The sequence below is a fragment of the Anser cygnoides genome, chromosome 15 (assembly GCF_040182565.1).
Source record: "Anser cygnoides isolate HZ-2024a breed goose chromosome 15, Taihu_goose_T2T_genome, whole genome shotgun sequence".
Lineage (NCBI taxonomy): Eukaryota > Metazoa > Chordata > Aves > Anseriformes > Anatidae > Anser > Anser cygnoides.
Window position 1 is genome coordinate 8,921,198 of NC_089887.1, and position 12,817 is coordinate 8,934,014.

The following is a 12,817-nucleotide window of genomic DNA, read 5'->3' on the forward strand; positions in this document are numbered from 1 at the left end:
CTTTTCCCTGTAGAATGAAGTCGAGCTGGGGGAGCTGCTGTTGTCACTAAACTACCTACCCAGCGCAGGAAGACTGAACGTGGACATCATTAGAGCAAAACAGCTTCTTCAGACAGACATGAGCCAAGGTTCAGGTAAAGGGCAGGGTATTTCTCACATTACTCATGCACAGCTTGTATGTACTTCTAAAGCAGATCGGCAGCAAGCCTGCAATTTGGGTGGGGACCCAAGAGGGTTTGGATGCTCAGTTCCTATTAATAGATGCAGCAGATATTCATTTTATATGTATAGCTACCAATAACCAGTGTCCAGAACATTTACCCTGAGCAAAAATAGAGAGTATGAATACCTTCATCTTGCTTAAAGTCAAAATCTCTGACCCAGAGCGAAGTGAGAAACCAGGAGCCCAGCCTACCCCGACGCTTCGTGCTGTTAAGGCAGCCCATTTAAGGCTGTGCTCTGTTTTGCAGGTGCCAAGCACTGCATGAATGTTAATATTGCAGTGGTTTTATTTAGGGTAACTAGCTGCTCTGGAGGCGATGTTCAGTTTTTACAGTGTCCATGCGTTGTTCCCTGCTGTTTCTGAGCTGGTAATTGCTTCATGCACATGTCCTGATGGGTTTTTGCCATGCTCCCTGCCCCAACTGCTGATGCTGCCAGAACATTGGCATTTTCCAGAAAGAGCAGTGCATTTGGTCTGAGTCGAGGCTGTCATTAATTGTGCTCAGCGTGGTTTTGGCAGGGAGCATTTCTGAGCCAGCTGCCCGACTTTTGTCTCTCCACTGTGTGGCGGTACGAGTCCTGCTCCTTTCCCAGTGCCATTCTCCAGCGTGGTCCAGCCCCACTCCCGCATGCCCAGCTGTGCAGAACCTTCCCGAACCAGAGCATCAGCTCACTGCACCAGTAACTTGCAGCCTGTGTTTTTTTCATATTTTTGTCAGATCCCTTTGTGAAAATTCAGCTTGTTCATGGATTGAAGTTAACCAAAACCAAGAAAACCTCCTGCATGCGAGGGACCATAGATCCCTTTTACAACGAGTCCTTCAGCTTCAAGGTTCCCCAAGAAGAACTGGAAAATGCCAGCTTGGTGTTCACAGGTAAATGTGCTGCCGTTATTGGTCTAGCATGGCCTTGGTTGTCTCCGAGGTGAATGAAGAAGTAGTTGCAGGTGTGCAGAGGAACCCGTGCAGGGTGGTGCCTGTCTGGTAACTGCGGTGCAACAGGCAACCAGCGCTGGAGCCTCCAGGGAAGCTCAGTCAGCATGCTGTCTTCTGCATAAGCCTTTCCCAGCTGAAGGCTGGAGCTGCTGGGGAAGCACCATGGCTGTTCTGTGCTTGATTGGTGCCATTGGGAACGGTTTTGTGCATTAACTATACTTCTTGGCAGTAGCCAACTTGACATAAAGTCAAAAATTGGACAAATGAGAGAGGAGCACTGAGTGATACTGAAGCCCAAGCATTGGCAAAGATAACTTTTGCCTGGGAGATTAGGCAGGTACAGGTGTTTGACACTGACATCACCTCTTCCATTAGTGGGTTCGTTCATATCTCTGTTTTTGAGAGGCTGGGATTTGGGGAAAAGCCCGGAGGAGCATCGCAGATGGGGTCCCCAGACCTCGCAGGTGCTAACCTCACATGAGAGCTCTGCCAGCACTGGAAATGCTTGGCTTGGATAGGAATTATTACTTTATATTGGTTCTGAATCTCTTATTTTTGTTCTCTAGCTATGAAAACGTTCAGTAGAAACTGGCACTTGGGTGTGCTGTTCAGAGCCAATGTAGCACAGTGTGGGGATGTGCTGTAGGCTGGGAGTTGGGCAGCTCTGGTAGAGCTGAGACAGCGTTGTGGACCTCCAGGCAGCACTGCTGTAGAGACCGCTGTGGCTGATGACTTTTTCTGCTTCTCCATGGAAGTGTGGGACCCCCAGGAGGTGGTGGGTTTTCCTCCCACAGCACAACTTCACCGCAGGTGCCCAAGAGCTGGGTCCAAGTGGTGGATTTGGGGACATACCTGCACCCTTGGCCACTCTGGGTTCCTGTGCTTCCCAAACCTTTTTTTTACTTCTATTTTTCACAGCTTTCCACCCATTACTCACTGTCTTTTTGAAGAAGAGAAAGGAATCTGCATCTGAAAGAAAATATTTTGAAGTATTTTCTTACTTTATTTCTTACGTGGCAGATACAGGTGTCACAGCCTGCACACGAGCCTAATTCCAACCCATTAACTTGTTTCCAAACGTGTCGTAGCAGAAGTGATGCTGATCAGTGATTTAAATCCTACCCTTCATGTACGAAAATTTCCTCAGCAAAAAGCCTAATTAATCACTGCTTTGCGTGCACATCGTTCTTGACTGTACCTTTCACGTGCAGTGATGAATTTGTTCTTGGAAGCTTCTGTCAGGTGCTCACGCGACAGATGTGAAATACTCTTTTTCTTTGTTTTCCCCTTTTTCTAAGAGAACAACAGAAGGCAAACAGTATCAGTTCTGCGCAATCAGGGAGGATGAGTGGAATGCAATGCTTCTCACAGCAGCTGATGAAGTTGGCATTGATGCATGGATGCCTGATTTATTTTACTTTTTTGTTGTTGTGTGCAAATGGATGTATTTTAAAATAAGTCACTTGGAAGCTAGTTGATTCATAACCATACGTAATGCAGCCGGATCTCAGTGGCATGTCTTTTAAGTGGCACTTCGCTGTTAAGTAACGCGGTGCTTGCTTTGAAAGTTGCAATAAATAATCCAGAAATGTCAATGGCAGCTCCAGAGCTGGTGAGGAGTGCACAGAGGAGCAGCGGGGCCAAGTTCTTGTTGCTGCTGAGGGATGATGCGGGCATGGCATGGCTGTGGGCATCGTTGCTGCAGTTGGGACTCTGTTGTCTGATGGGAGGTGAGTGGTGCTGTGACCGTGGAGGTGGCCGTCTGGATGAGACGGGAAGGGATCAAACAAAGAGACTGCCCAAGGTCATGCAGCAAGTTGAGAGCAGCCTGAATCTGTCATTCCAGGAGAAACCAAAGCTCCATGCAGCTCCGTCCTGTCTCCAGCAGTAGCTGCTAGCAGGCACCAGTGGGAAGAGTCCAAAAGCCAAGTGTGTAGAGATCAGCTCAGGCACTCATGGGGTTTGTGGGCACCAGCATAGAGAGGTGTCACTCACATCGCTGTGTTTACAGTCTTCTGCTCGCTGGTCTGCTGTGAGCCTCCTGTCCGGTTAGCAGAGGAAACGAGACCTGTCCCATCATGAGGACGTTTGAGGAAGCCTGCGCAGACACCTGTGGCATCACGGGGATGTCGTGGTCCTGGGGACGTAGTGGTGGTGAAGGCTGAGAGCCACGTTCAGTCTCTGTACACTGGTGGAAGTGTGTCACCAGCAGGAACCGTGGCACTGATGGGTGATTTGTGGTTTTAGTGAAATGAAAGTCCCGGGATGGGGAAGGCAGCATTCCCCACGTAGCCTGCTCTTGGCACGTTGGGGAAGCCGGTAAAGGGCTTTGGGATCTTCCATTACAAGACAACAAAGAACAAATGGTTGCCAAAGCAGAGGAGCTCTCTAGACCTTACAGTGTGAGGAACACAGCTCAGGTCTTGTTGGTATTTTGCATCTCTACAAAGCAGGAGCACAAGCCACATTTTTGCTCTAGGTTGTTTTGTTTTGTTTTTGCTGAAATGGTGGTTCTTTTTGTTGTTTGTTTTGTGGGAGTTGATGTTTTTTTTTTTATTTTTTCAATCCACAGCTCTAGTCCATTAGGTCAGTTAATTAAATTTGCTGTTGAGTCGAAGTCCAATTGAAAAGGAAAATAATCCTGCTTGAAGGGTGGCTGATGATGCTTTGAATGGATAGGGAGCTGCAAAAGCTGTTGCGGGAGCCAGAAATCGAGTATATCTTCAATAATTTAAAGGAGCCCTTTTTGTGGCTTCATATTTTGGACCCAGTCTGCAGCTGTCTTTATATTGGCTTGGCTTCATTTGAAGCCAGTGGAGCCGTGCCAGTCCCTATCAGCTGGGGCTCCTGCCTCCCTCTGTGTAGCTCCACCACAGAGTGATGCGCTATCTAGACAAAGTATGATTATTATTTTTTCCGTGGTGGTGGCTTTTTTTTTTTTTGTCTTGAATAGACTGTCTGGCTTTCAGTGCACTGTAATAACAATTTGTGCATGTTTTTCCTGTGGCTTTCCCAAAGACAGCGCATGCCAACCCTGAAAATGGGCAGCTCTCTAAAAGCCACCTCTCTGCTGTTTTCCTTGTGGTGTCCTGTCCTTTGGACTGACCGTGGGGTTGAAGTATAGCCTCTGAGGGAGACAGGCAGTATGTGCCTCCAGGTCAGGGCACACAAACTGCCTTAGCTGAGGTTTGGGGCATTCTGGACCAGTTCTTAGATGTTTTATCCTCCTTGGGTATATCATCATTGTACACTGGAAATTGTTGGCATTTACAGACCAAAGTGCTTCTCCTTCCTTCTCCGTTGGGGCAGGGTCCCCTGTACAAGTTCTCTGTCTGCCTTCCCTTCTGTGCCTACCTCGGATGCTTGCTGGAGGTGTCACTGCCTCAGTGTCCCACCCTGATGCCTAAAATGAGGTGGGATGAGCTCAGGGGGAGGCTGTCTCCACCAGAATGTCAGCTGTACATGGCTTCTCGCCAAAAGAGGATAAAACCAGGAAAATGATTGGTACTTGGTAAAAAGATAATCAATGAGGCAACACCTCGTGGGGAGGATGTTTGATTTTTAATTTACTCCACCAAACACCTTGTCTAGGTGATGAGCATCTGTTTCCAGATGGTGGCAGACAGGCACGTTTCGGTGTGGTGCTTTGTTCCGCGTGCTGCTTTTGGCAGCGTGGCCATGGGCCATCTTCTGCTTCGCTGCAGGCAGAATTTGTCTCTTGCAGACAAACAGGGCTTTCAAGGACATGTTCTCCTAGCCAGATATACCTGTGAACAAAGGCATTAATTGTTCCTTGTCGCTTGGTAAGGGGAGTGTGGAATTTGGTCCCAGCAGCAGGGCTGTCAGCTGCTGCCTTCCAGTGATGCTCTGAGGGCACTTCGGAGCACAGAAAGAGATATTTGAGGTGCAACGTCAGGGTCTGTGCTCCAAAGGGCTGGATGCTGGCGTGTAGAGGTGTGCTCTCCCCGCTGAAGGGGTTTTGGGCAGGCTGTCCTCTAAATCCCAGCCTAACCTTCCAAAAGCCCCGGCAGCCAGGCAGGAGGTAAGATGACACCTGAAATCTGAGCACTGTGGTATTTTGTTAATGATTATAACGTTGTTAATAACAATCGGCGGTAATGCTGTTTGCGTTGCAGCAAAGCCCAGATGGCCCAATAAAAACCACCAGAGCTCCGGGGCAAACCGCATCTTGGTGACTCGTTAACATCTTCTGAACGCTTACAGCTTGCAGGCACTTTATCTTCTGAACCATTTGTAGGATTTTATGAGTCTCTTCACTGTTCAGTATGCTTTAATGCTGATTTAGGACCAAGCTGTTTTTCTTTGTTCTTTTTTGTTTTGTTTGTTTGTTTTTTGAGTTCTCAAGGACTTGTTGTTGAACAGAGGGATATTGAACACTGTTGTGGTTTAACCCGGCTGGCAGCTAAACACCACACAGCCGTTCGCTCACCCTCCCCCCTCCCTCTCTGGGATGGGGGAGAGAAACGGGAAAGTGAAGCCTGTGAGTTGAGATAAAGACAGTTTATTAAGACAGGAAAATAATAATAACAATAATAATAATAATAGTGATAATGGTAATAGTATTAACAATAATAATGTGTAAGAAACAAGTGATGCACAATGCAATTGCTCACCACCCGCTGACCGATGCCCAGCCTATCCCCGAGCAGCCGGCCCCCCACCCCGGCCAGCCACCCCTATATATTGTTTAGCATGACGCCAGATGGTATGGAATACCCCTTTGGCCAGTTTGGGTCAGCTGTCCTGGGTCTGTCCCCTCCCAGCTCCTGCTGCACCCCCAGCCTGCTCGCTGGCAGGACAGAGCGAGAAGCCGAAAAGTCCTTGGCCTGGTGTAAACACTGCTCTGCAACAATTAAAACATCAGCGTGTTATCAGCGCTCTTCTCATCCTAATCCAAAACATAACACCCTACCAGCTACTAGGAGGAAAATTAACTCTGTCCTAACTGGAACCAGGACAAACACCTACACCCGTGGTTTCAAGGGCTTCCACACACTATGGGGGCTCTGACAACAACACTAAGTGCTGTTACAATTCATGTCTTCAGCCCACAAGATCACGCTGATGCTTTATCCCGCGGCTCTAATTAACTTCCAGTTAATAGAGAGTGCTTAATTAAAATAACAGATTGCTGTTCAATAGTAATATACCTTGTTCCTCTACTGCCTCATTTTCCCTTTCCCTTGGCCTTTGGGAAAATTTAAGGACCATTTAATGAAATCTGAATTTTTAGAGGAAGAAAAATCCTGATCAGGATGTGTTGATAATGGTTTAGTTTGGGGTAGTTCAGTTTGCTTTGGCTGAAATGATTTCTTTTTGAGGAAATACTGCCTGCTGGAGCATATTCATTCCTTCTGTGCCATTACAGCGTGAGAAGGGAAGAACAGGGTCTCCCTTGAAATCCTGACTTCTTGCTGGAGGCGGATATTTCAGGTGGATCAAGGTCTGGAATAAGCAGTCACTAAAGGCACAGACAGACACTTGGGAGCACAGGCTCACAACTGTAGCCCTTTGCTCTTGTGGCTGGTGGAGATGGTCTGGTACAAACCCGTTTGATTTTGTGCACTGTCTACTGAGTATTTTTTGCATGGTAGAAAATGGTTTGGGGTGCTCTTGATCCACGCGACAGTGTTTCTGGGACAGTTATTGGTGTAGATGAAGGGGAGAGCAACTTTCACCGGGCAGAAAACCCTGGAGAGATGGGCCAAAGCTGAAGGTCTTCATCAGCACCACACCTTCCAGGTGAGCCAAAGCTAGGCAGACAGGCAAACCCTTGTACCGAAGGCTTAGAGAGCCCAAATCCACGTTTACCCAAAGCAGCTTGAAATAAAACTAACTCATTCATCCTGGATGAGTGGTCAGACTCATGGTGTAGGCTTTGGAGACAGGGTGATGCTTTTGGTTTTTGCTGGGACTGCATGAGATTTTTAAGAGTCCCGGGAATGGGATGGAGACATATCGAGGCTTTTTAATGGTATTTTTTTAATTCACAGGCTGATTTCCAAATGTTCGAGTTAGCTGACCAGGTTGAAGGCAAATAATGGATTTGGCCTCAGGCTTCTCTGGAAATACGTGTGAATTTTGATTTGCCTGTCTGTATGTTGGCATCTGAAGGTCATGCTTTCATCATCTTCAGGTGCCCATTTGCAGGGATGGAAAACCCAATCTGTTTGGGGTCATTACACATCTAATTTCTGACTTGCTGCTTCAGATGCTGATCTCTTGTTTCTCCTATTGCTTTTTATTAAATATATATATATATATATATTCAGGCACTGTCTTTTGCACACATGTATAGGGAAAAACTGTCCCCTTTAATAAGAATCAAATTCATTTTTTCTCTGTGCTGGCGCACAGGAATAAGAGGTGGCTTCTGATTTTTAGTGGTATCGTGTTGGGTACCATAATCTCTCTTAGATGAATAGATAGGCAATTTGCTGCTAGAAATTTTTTCTATTAGACCTGTGCTTCTGAAGCACTGGGGTATCTATATATTCCATATGTCAGGAATATATAAATATTGCAGGTCAGAAGTGGAATCTAATCTGTGTTTAAATCTGTGTAATCCTATTCTTAGTCAAAGCGAATAAAAAGAAAAACATTGATGTCAGCAGAGGATTTTCTCAGGATTTATACCTGTTTAATTTAGATCAGAAATTGGCCTTTGTGTCTGGCATTATAAAATACTAAATGCATTTATGCACTGGGCACCATATGGTTTGTGCCCAGCTCTAGCGAGAACAACGGTGCTGCTGCTTTGCTCCACACAACGTGACCCGGCAGGTCCTGCAAGGGCATCTCTGCTCTTGGGGTGATAGGACCAAGCAACCACACCCAGGATTATTATAAAAATAATCAGATACGACCTTGAGGCTGTGGGCAAGCTGTTGTGGTGAGAAGATACTGGTCTCCCTGTGATGCCAGGGGTCCGGCAGCCCCTGCCTGTACCGCATATTTTGGGCTGCTCAGGGAAGATGCTTGGGGCAGGGTTTAGCTTTTTGCACAGACTGTCCATTTTCATGAGTGAGACAGGATTAATAGTGGCGAGAGCACCAAGATGTTTGTGCTTCCCAAGCCAATCTGTTGCTTGCAAGCAAGGCAGAGTGAAGACTCTTCAATCTGACTGACCTTGTTAATAAGAAGTCTGTGCCTTCAGTATGTGCATCACTGCAGGCATGGCAGAATAGTATTTTTCTGGACGTCTCTAGAATTTTTTAGGAATCTTTTTTCTCCTAAGGAAAGAACCAAAACTTCCTTTCTCCAGGCCAACCTCCAGCACTCGCTGATTTTCCCAAGCCCATTAAATTAAACAGTCACGCCTCTCTCAACCTTGCTCCTTTATCTTGTTTTGCTCATGCCACGGTGAAAGAAATTGCTGAAGCGTCTCACTGGGTGTAATCTTCCTGTGTATCAAATGAGGAGAAATCTGCTTGGCGCTAGCTGCTGAGGCGGCGGGGCAGCCTGGAGATGAAATGCCTGCGGCTGCCGGAGGTGCGGGAGCGCGCTGCCCCCCTCCCAGCTGGGATGCTTCTGCGCTGGGGCTTGCTGCCTTGTCTGCTTTGCCTCCAAAGCTATGAAAGCTCGATTGCATCGAGGCATAATGCTCTGTGTGTAAATCTGACCTCTGTATTTCCATGTCTTAGTGTTTTTGTTTTGTTTTGTTTTTTCCCCCTCATTTGTTTCCAATGGTCCATCTATGACAGGTGAGGAGACTGGTAACGTGCTTGCCTTGCTGGCACAGGTTAGGAATTTGCTTTCTAACCACTGGGTATGAAATACTGTGCTGGTTAAATGCCCCTGACCTGGAAGGGATCTGAGCTGCCAGGGGGCTGAGCCCCGCAGCGCCCTTTGGGACAGCACACGCTTCTCTGGTCGCTGCTTTAATTTCTGCGTGTAACTTGGCTACTTGGAGCTCTGCTTTGATTAGATCTGTTTAATTAGAAAACAAATGATTGGACATGTAAGGAAAAAAAAAAGGGCTTTGTATAATCGATTTGCTGTTGTGAATGCCACAAAGTGCCGTTTACCAGGAGAAAGCCACGCAGGAGTTTGTAAATTGGTTTTGCCTCTTCTCAGTTGTCTGCACGTGCTCCAGCTGGAGCACTGGGGTTGCCCTTGCAGCAGGATGAGGAGAGAAAATGGTTTTCCAGAGAAAGTTCCCTTGAATTGGTGGTGGTTTCCCTGTGAAGCAGCAGATGGGTACGTGCATGGCTAGGATTTGGCCACGCGCTCGGTTGGTTCAGATTGCAGCTGCAGCTGGGCGTCCACAGAGGATGAAGGAGATGCTGGGAAATGAGCTTCACATGCAAGTTGGAGCCTGGTGGAGATTAAATTGATAAATGTGAAGCCACCACACTTTAGGGGTTATTTGTTAGAGAATATTCTGTAAATAAGCTGATGGCAGACGTATAAATTGGGTCAAGGTGTTCTGCTTGATGTCTAACCTGAAGGAGAACACAGATGAAAAACCAGAGGCGGATTCCTGCTTGCCATTTGTCCCCTCTCTCGGAGTTGTGAGGTTCCACTTGCCTTGCAGGTAACTGATGGAGGAGGCTGGAGAAGTTATATTCTTCGTGCCCACCCGCTGCTGTGTGCTGGGATTTGTCTGCCAGCTCTGGGGTCAGTGCCTGGGGGAGGCTCTGGGGCTGGGGCCCTGGGCCCAGCACGCCTGCAGGTGGCAGCAGGGGCGCTCAGCACCACGGTGCTGGGAAAAGCTCGGGCACATCTGGCCTGGGGCTTTCAGGGGATGCAGATGCTGCGTGGTCTCAGCTAAGCAAAATGCTTCTGCAGATAGCTTAAGAAAATGTTGTGAGTTAGTACGTCTTCCTGGCTATTTCAGGGCTGCTGTTATGCTCAGTTAAAGGAGGAATTTATATTTGAAATGCCAGCTTAAACTTTACTGTGTGCATCGGTCATAAATCACTAATATCTTGCTGTCATGCTCTTCACAAGAACTTGTGTGGAAGTGTCAGCACAGAGGCAGAGGAAGGCAAAGGGCGTTTTGGCTGGATCCAGTGCCTGGGCTGACGCCGTCCAGGCAAACTCAGGGGTCAGAGGCAAGTGCCTGGTGGCACAGCAACAGGCAAAGCTGTCAACCGGTTAAAAGCAATTTGATGTGACAAAGGCTGGGAGGAGAGGAGGGAAAGCTCACACCAGAGCCAGTTTTTGGAGTGATGGCGTCAGGCTGATGGCAGTTGTGGTTGTGTGGTTGTGCCCAGCCTGGCCCTGGGGCGCTATTCAGCCTGTCCTGTGCAGGAGCCCGGTGGGGAATGGGCCATCCTGTGGCTGCTGCACTGGTCCCTGCCCCAGGGCAAAGCTTCCCTGAGTACGCAGGCTGCCACTAGTTTGATATGGATCACTTAGGATCAATGCATCAATAAGCAGGTAGCATAGAAATGTTTGATTTACATCACAGTGCTTGTCCTCAAGAATTCAACCCTTTTAATGGACATGAGTGAACCCAATTTTCTTTTATATTTCAGCATTTCTACTAGAAAGAGATTATTTTTTTTAAGAAGTGTTTCTGATTCCAAATGCATCCCTCAGTAAAGAGCAGCTGCAGAAGGAATTGGTTTGACCTCTGCTTCCTTAATTGCTTTTTGCTCTTTGTTGGCCTGGAAATGGATGTTGCTATTGTGTAAGTTACTGCGATGGTGGAAAGAGAGCTGATGAGATCAGGTGTGTGGCTTCTGTCAGGAAAATAGGTTTCTTAACTGCAAAGCAGTGCCTACCTGTCCGCAACCAGAGGCCGGGTCGCTCTGAAAGACCCACACGGTAATTACCTCATTGTCTGGTTCCGAGCAGCCCCACGGAGTTAGGAGCACATTTAGTCTGAAATCTCCTCTGAACTCCCTTTGGCCACTGGAAGGCAGTGCTCAGACCTCAGGCAGCGTGGCTCAGCCCGCTCGTGGCCTACCCACGGCCTGGAGCAGTGCCCGGCCGCTGGCCTGTGGGACCGGAGCTGCAGGGGCTCCTCTGCCTGGTGCAGGAGGTGAAAAGGAAGAGCCAGGGCTTTCCTCCTCCCGAGGTGGTGGCCGGCACACGCTGGTCGGTGCTTGAGGAAACAGTTCCTTGTTTGTTTGACTGAGAAAAGTAATGGCTGCAAGAGGAGTGAAGAACGGGAGTGGGTTGCTCCAGCCCACTGCGCATCGTGCACGACCAGCGGAGCCAGGCTCTGCTTTCAGCTTTCCTCACCTGGCTTTGTGGGCTTTTGCAGTCCTGCTTTCTGAGCTGTTCTTGGAAGAACCAGTGACAGCAACAGGGGAAATGGTGCTCTTGAGTGTGGGCAAAGGGAAGGGCTTATTTTTGCGATGGTGCTGTCAGCACCTGCTCCTGGGTAAGGTCCATGCAGGAGCTCCGTGTATCTGAACTGTAAGCAAACTTGCTCAGCAAACAATGGCCTTTTTGAGAGCGGAATAAAGCAATTAACCTCCAAGAAAGGCATGTCCTAGAATTTGAAAGGCTTGTGGATCTGGACTGTGGGCACACAAATGGCAGGTCATCTTTTGGGAAAGCTGCCATGGGAAACTGCAAGTCTGTAAACCTGTGTGGGATATAGTGCTGCTGCTTATGGTCCGCAGATGTGTTGTGAATAAGCATTTGGCCTTGAAAAACATCTCCTCTGTTCTTCAGCAGTAGGTCTACCTCTGTGGTATCTAAATCAGTTAATGATAGAAGCAACGACTCTTGTATAATTAGCACATTAATACCCTGAAGGAATCAGCATGCTAATTACCCAACAGGATGATATTAGAGGTCACATTCTCCAGTAGAGATGAGGGGATGAGTCCTATGGATTCAAACAGCTCCATTAGAAATGTAAAAAGCTTTCTCTGTTTAACAGGTAACACTTCTGGTGAGGTGCTTTACATTATAAGAATTCAAAATACTTAGATCAATGGTAAAATAAACTGTCCCAAAATGAGGAGCTGTAATGCACCTTCTCATTTTACAGTCCTGACGTGGATTATTTGTGAAGAATCAGTATGCTTGGGATACTTTTCCATTGCTAACTTAAACTGAGTAGTTGGTGGCTTTAAGACTTCATAGTTTGATTTGGTATCATCTCCTAGGATTAAGCTTCATCTTCTTTCATGCTTGAAATAAAGAAGGAGAAAAAAAAAAGGAAAAAAATAGGGAAGATTTGGGGGTACTTCTGTGTGATTTTATCATAATACTTGTTTTCTCTAGGATAATAAATCATAGCAGGTCATTTAGCATAGTCATGCTAGCTACATTTGTGATCCATTGCCTTGTAGGAGAGCTCATTATTAACTCTGGCAGGCTGCAAACTGGTTGGGAATGGACGGCTTAAAGTTCCTCAGCACATCCTCAGAAGGTGGCCGTTCCAAAGAGCACAGAGCTGTCCTCTGGACACTGGCACTTGCAGATGCACTCAGAGAGCTGATGGCATCACCTTGAGATAATTGGTGGTGGCAATCTGGGCAGACGTGGACTTCCTAATGTGGGGAGGTACCTCTTTAACATGATCTGAGTTTTAATGCAATGTTATTATTGCATTAACTTGGAGAATTGCTGGGGACATGCGACGGTTTTGCTTGTGTGGCCAGGAGCATTGTGGTGTAGAGACAGCTGAGCTAGCAGTAAGTGGACTGGCCGTGATGCTGGACATGCCGTGG

The 12,817-nt window shown here is 47.4% G+C and overlaps 1 protein-coding gene across 7 annotated transcripts in view; it reads left to right on the forward strand.

Annotated features, from left to right (window-relative positions):
- Window positions 1–12,817, forward strand: part of SYT17 (synaptotagmin 17) — a 47,826-nt gene that overhangs the window by 23,429 nt on the left and 11,580 nt on the right. For 6 of the 7 annotated variants that reach the window (XM_066977910.1, XM_048060682.2, XM_066977913.1 and 3 more), the window contains 2 exons: window positions 14–134; window positions 942–1,097. The exons of the other annotated variant lie outside the window; for it this stretch is intronic. In XM_066977910.1, the coding sequence (XP_066834011.1) occupies window positions 14–134; window positions 942–1,097 (277 nt within the window). The remainder of the gene's footprint in view (window positions 1–13; window positions 135–941; window positions 1,098–12,817) is intronic. 7 annotated transcript variants of the gene reach the window in all.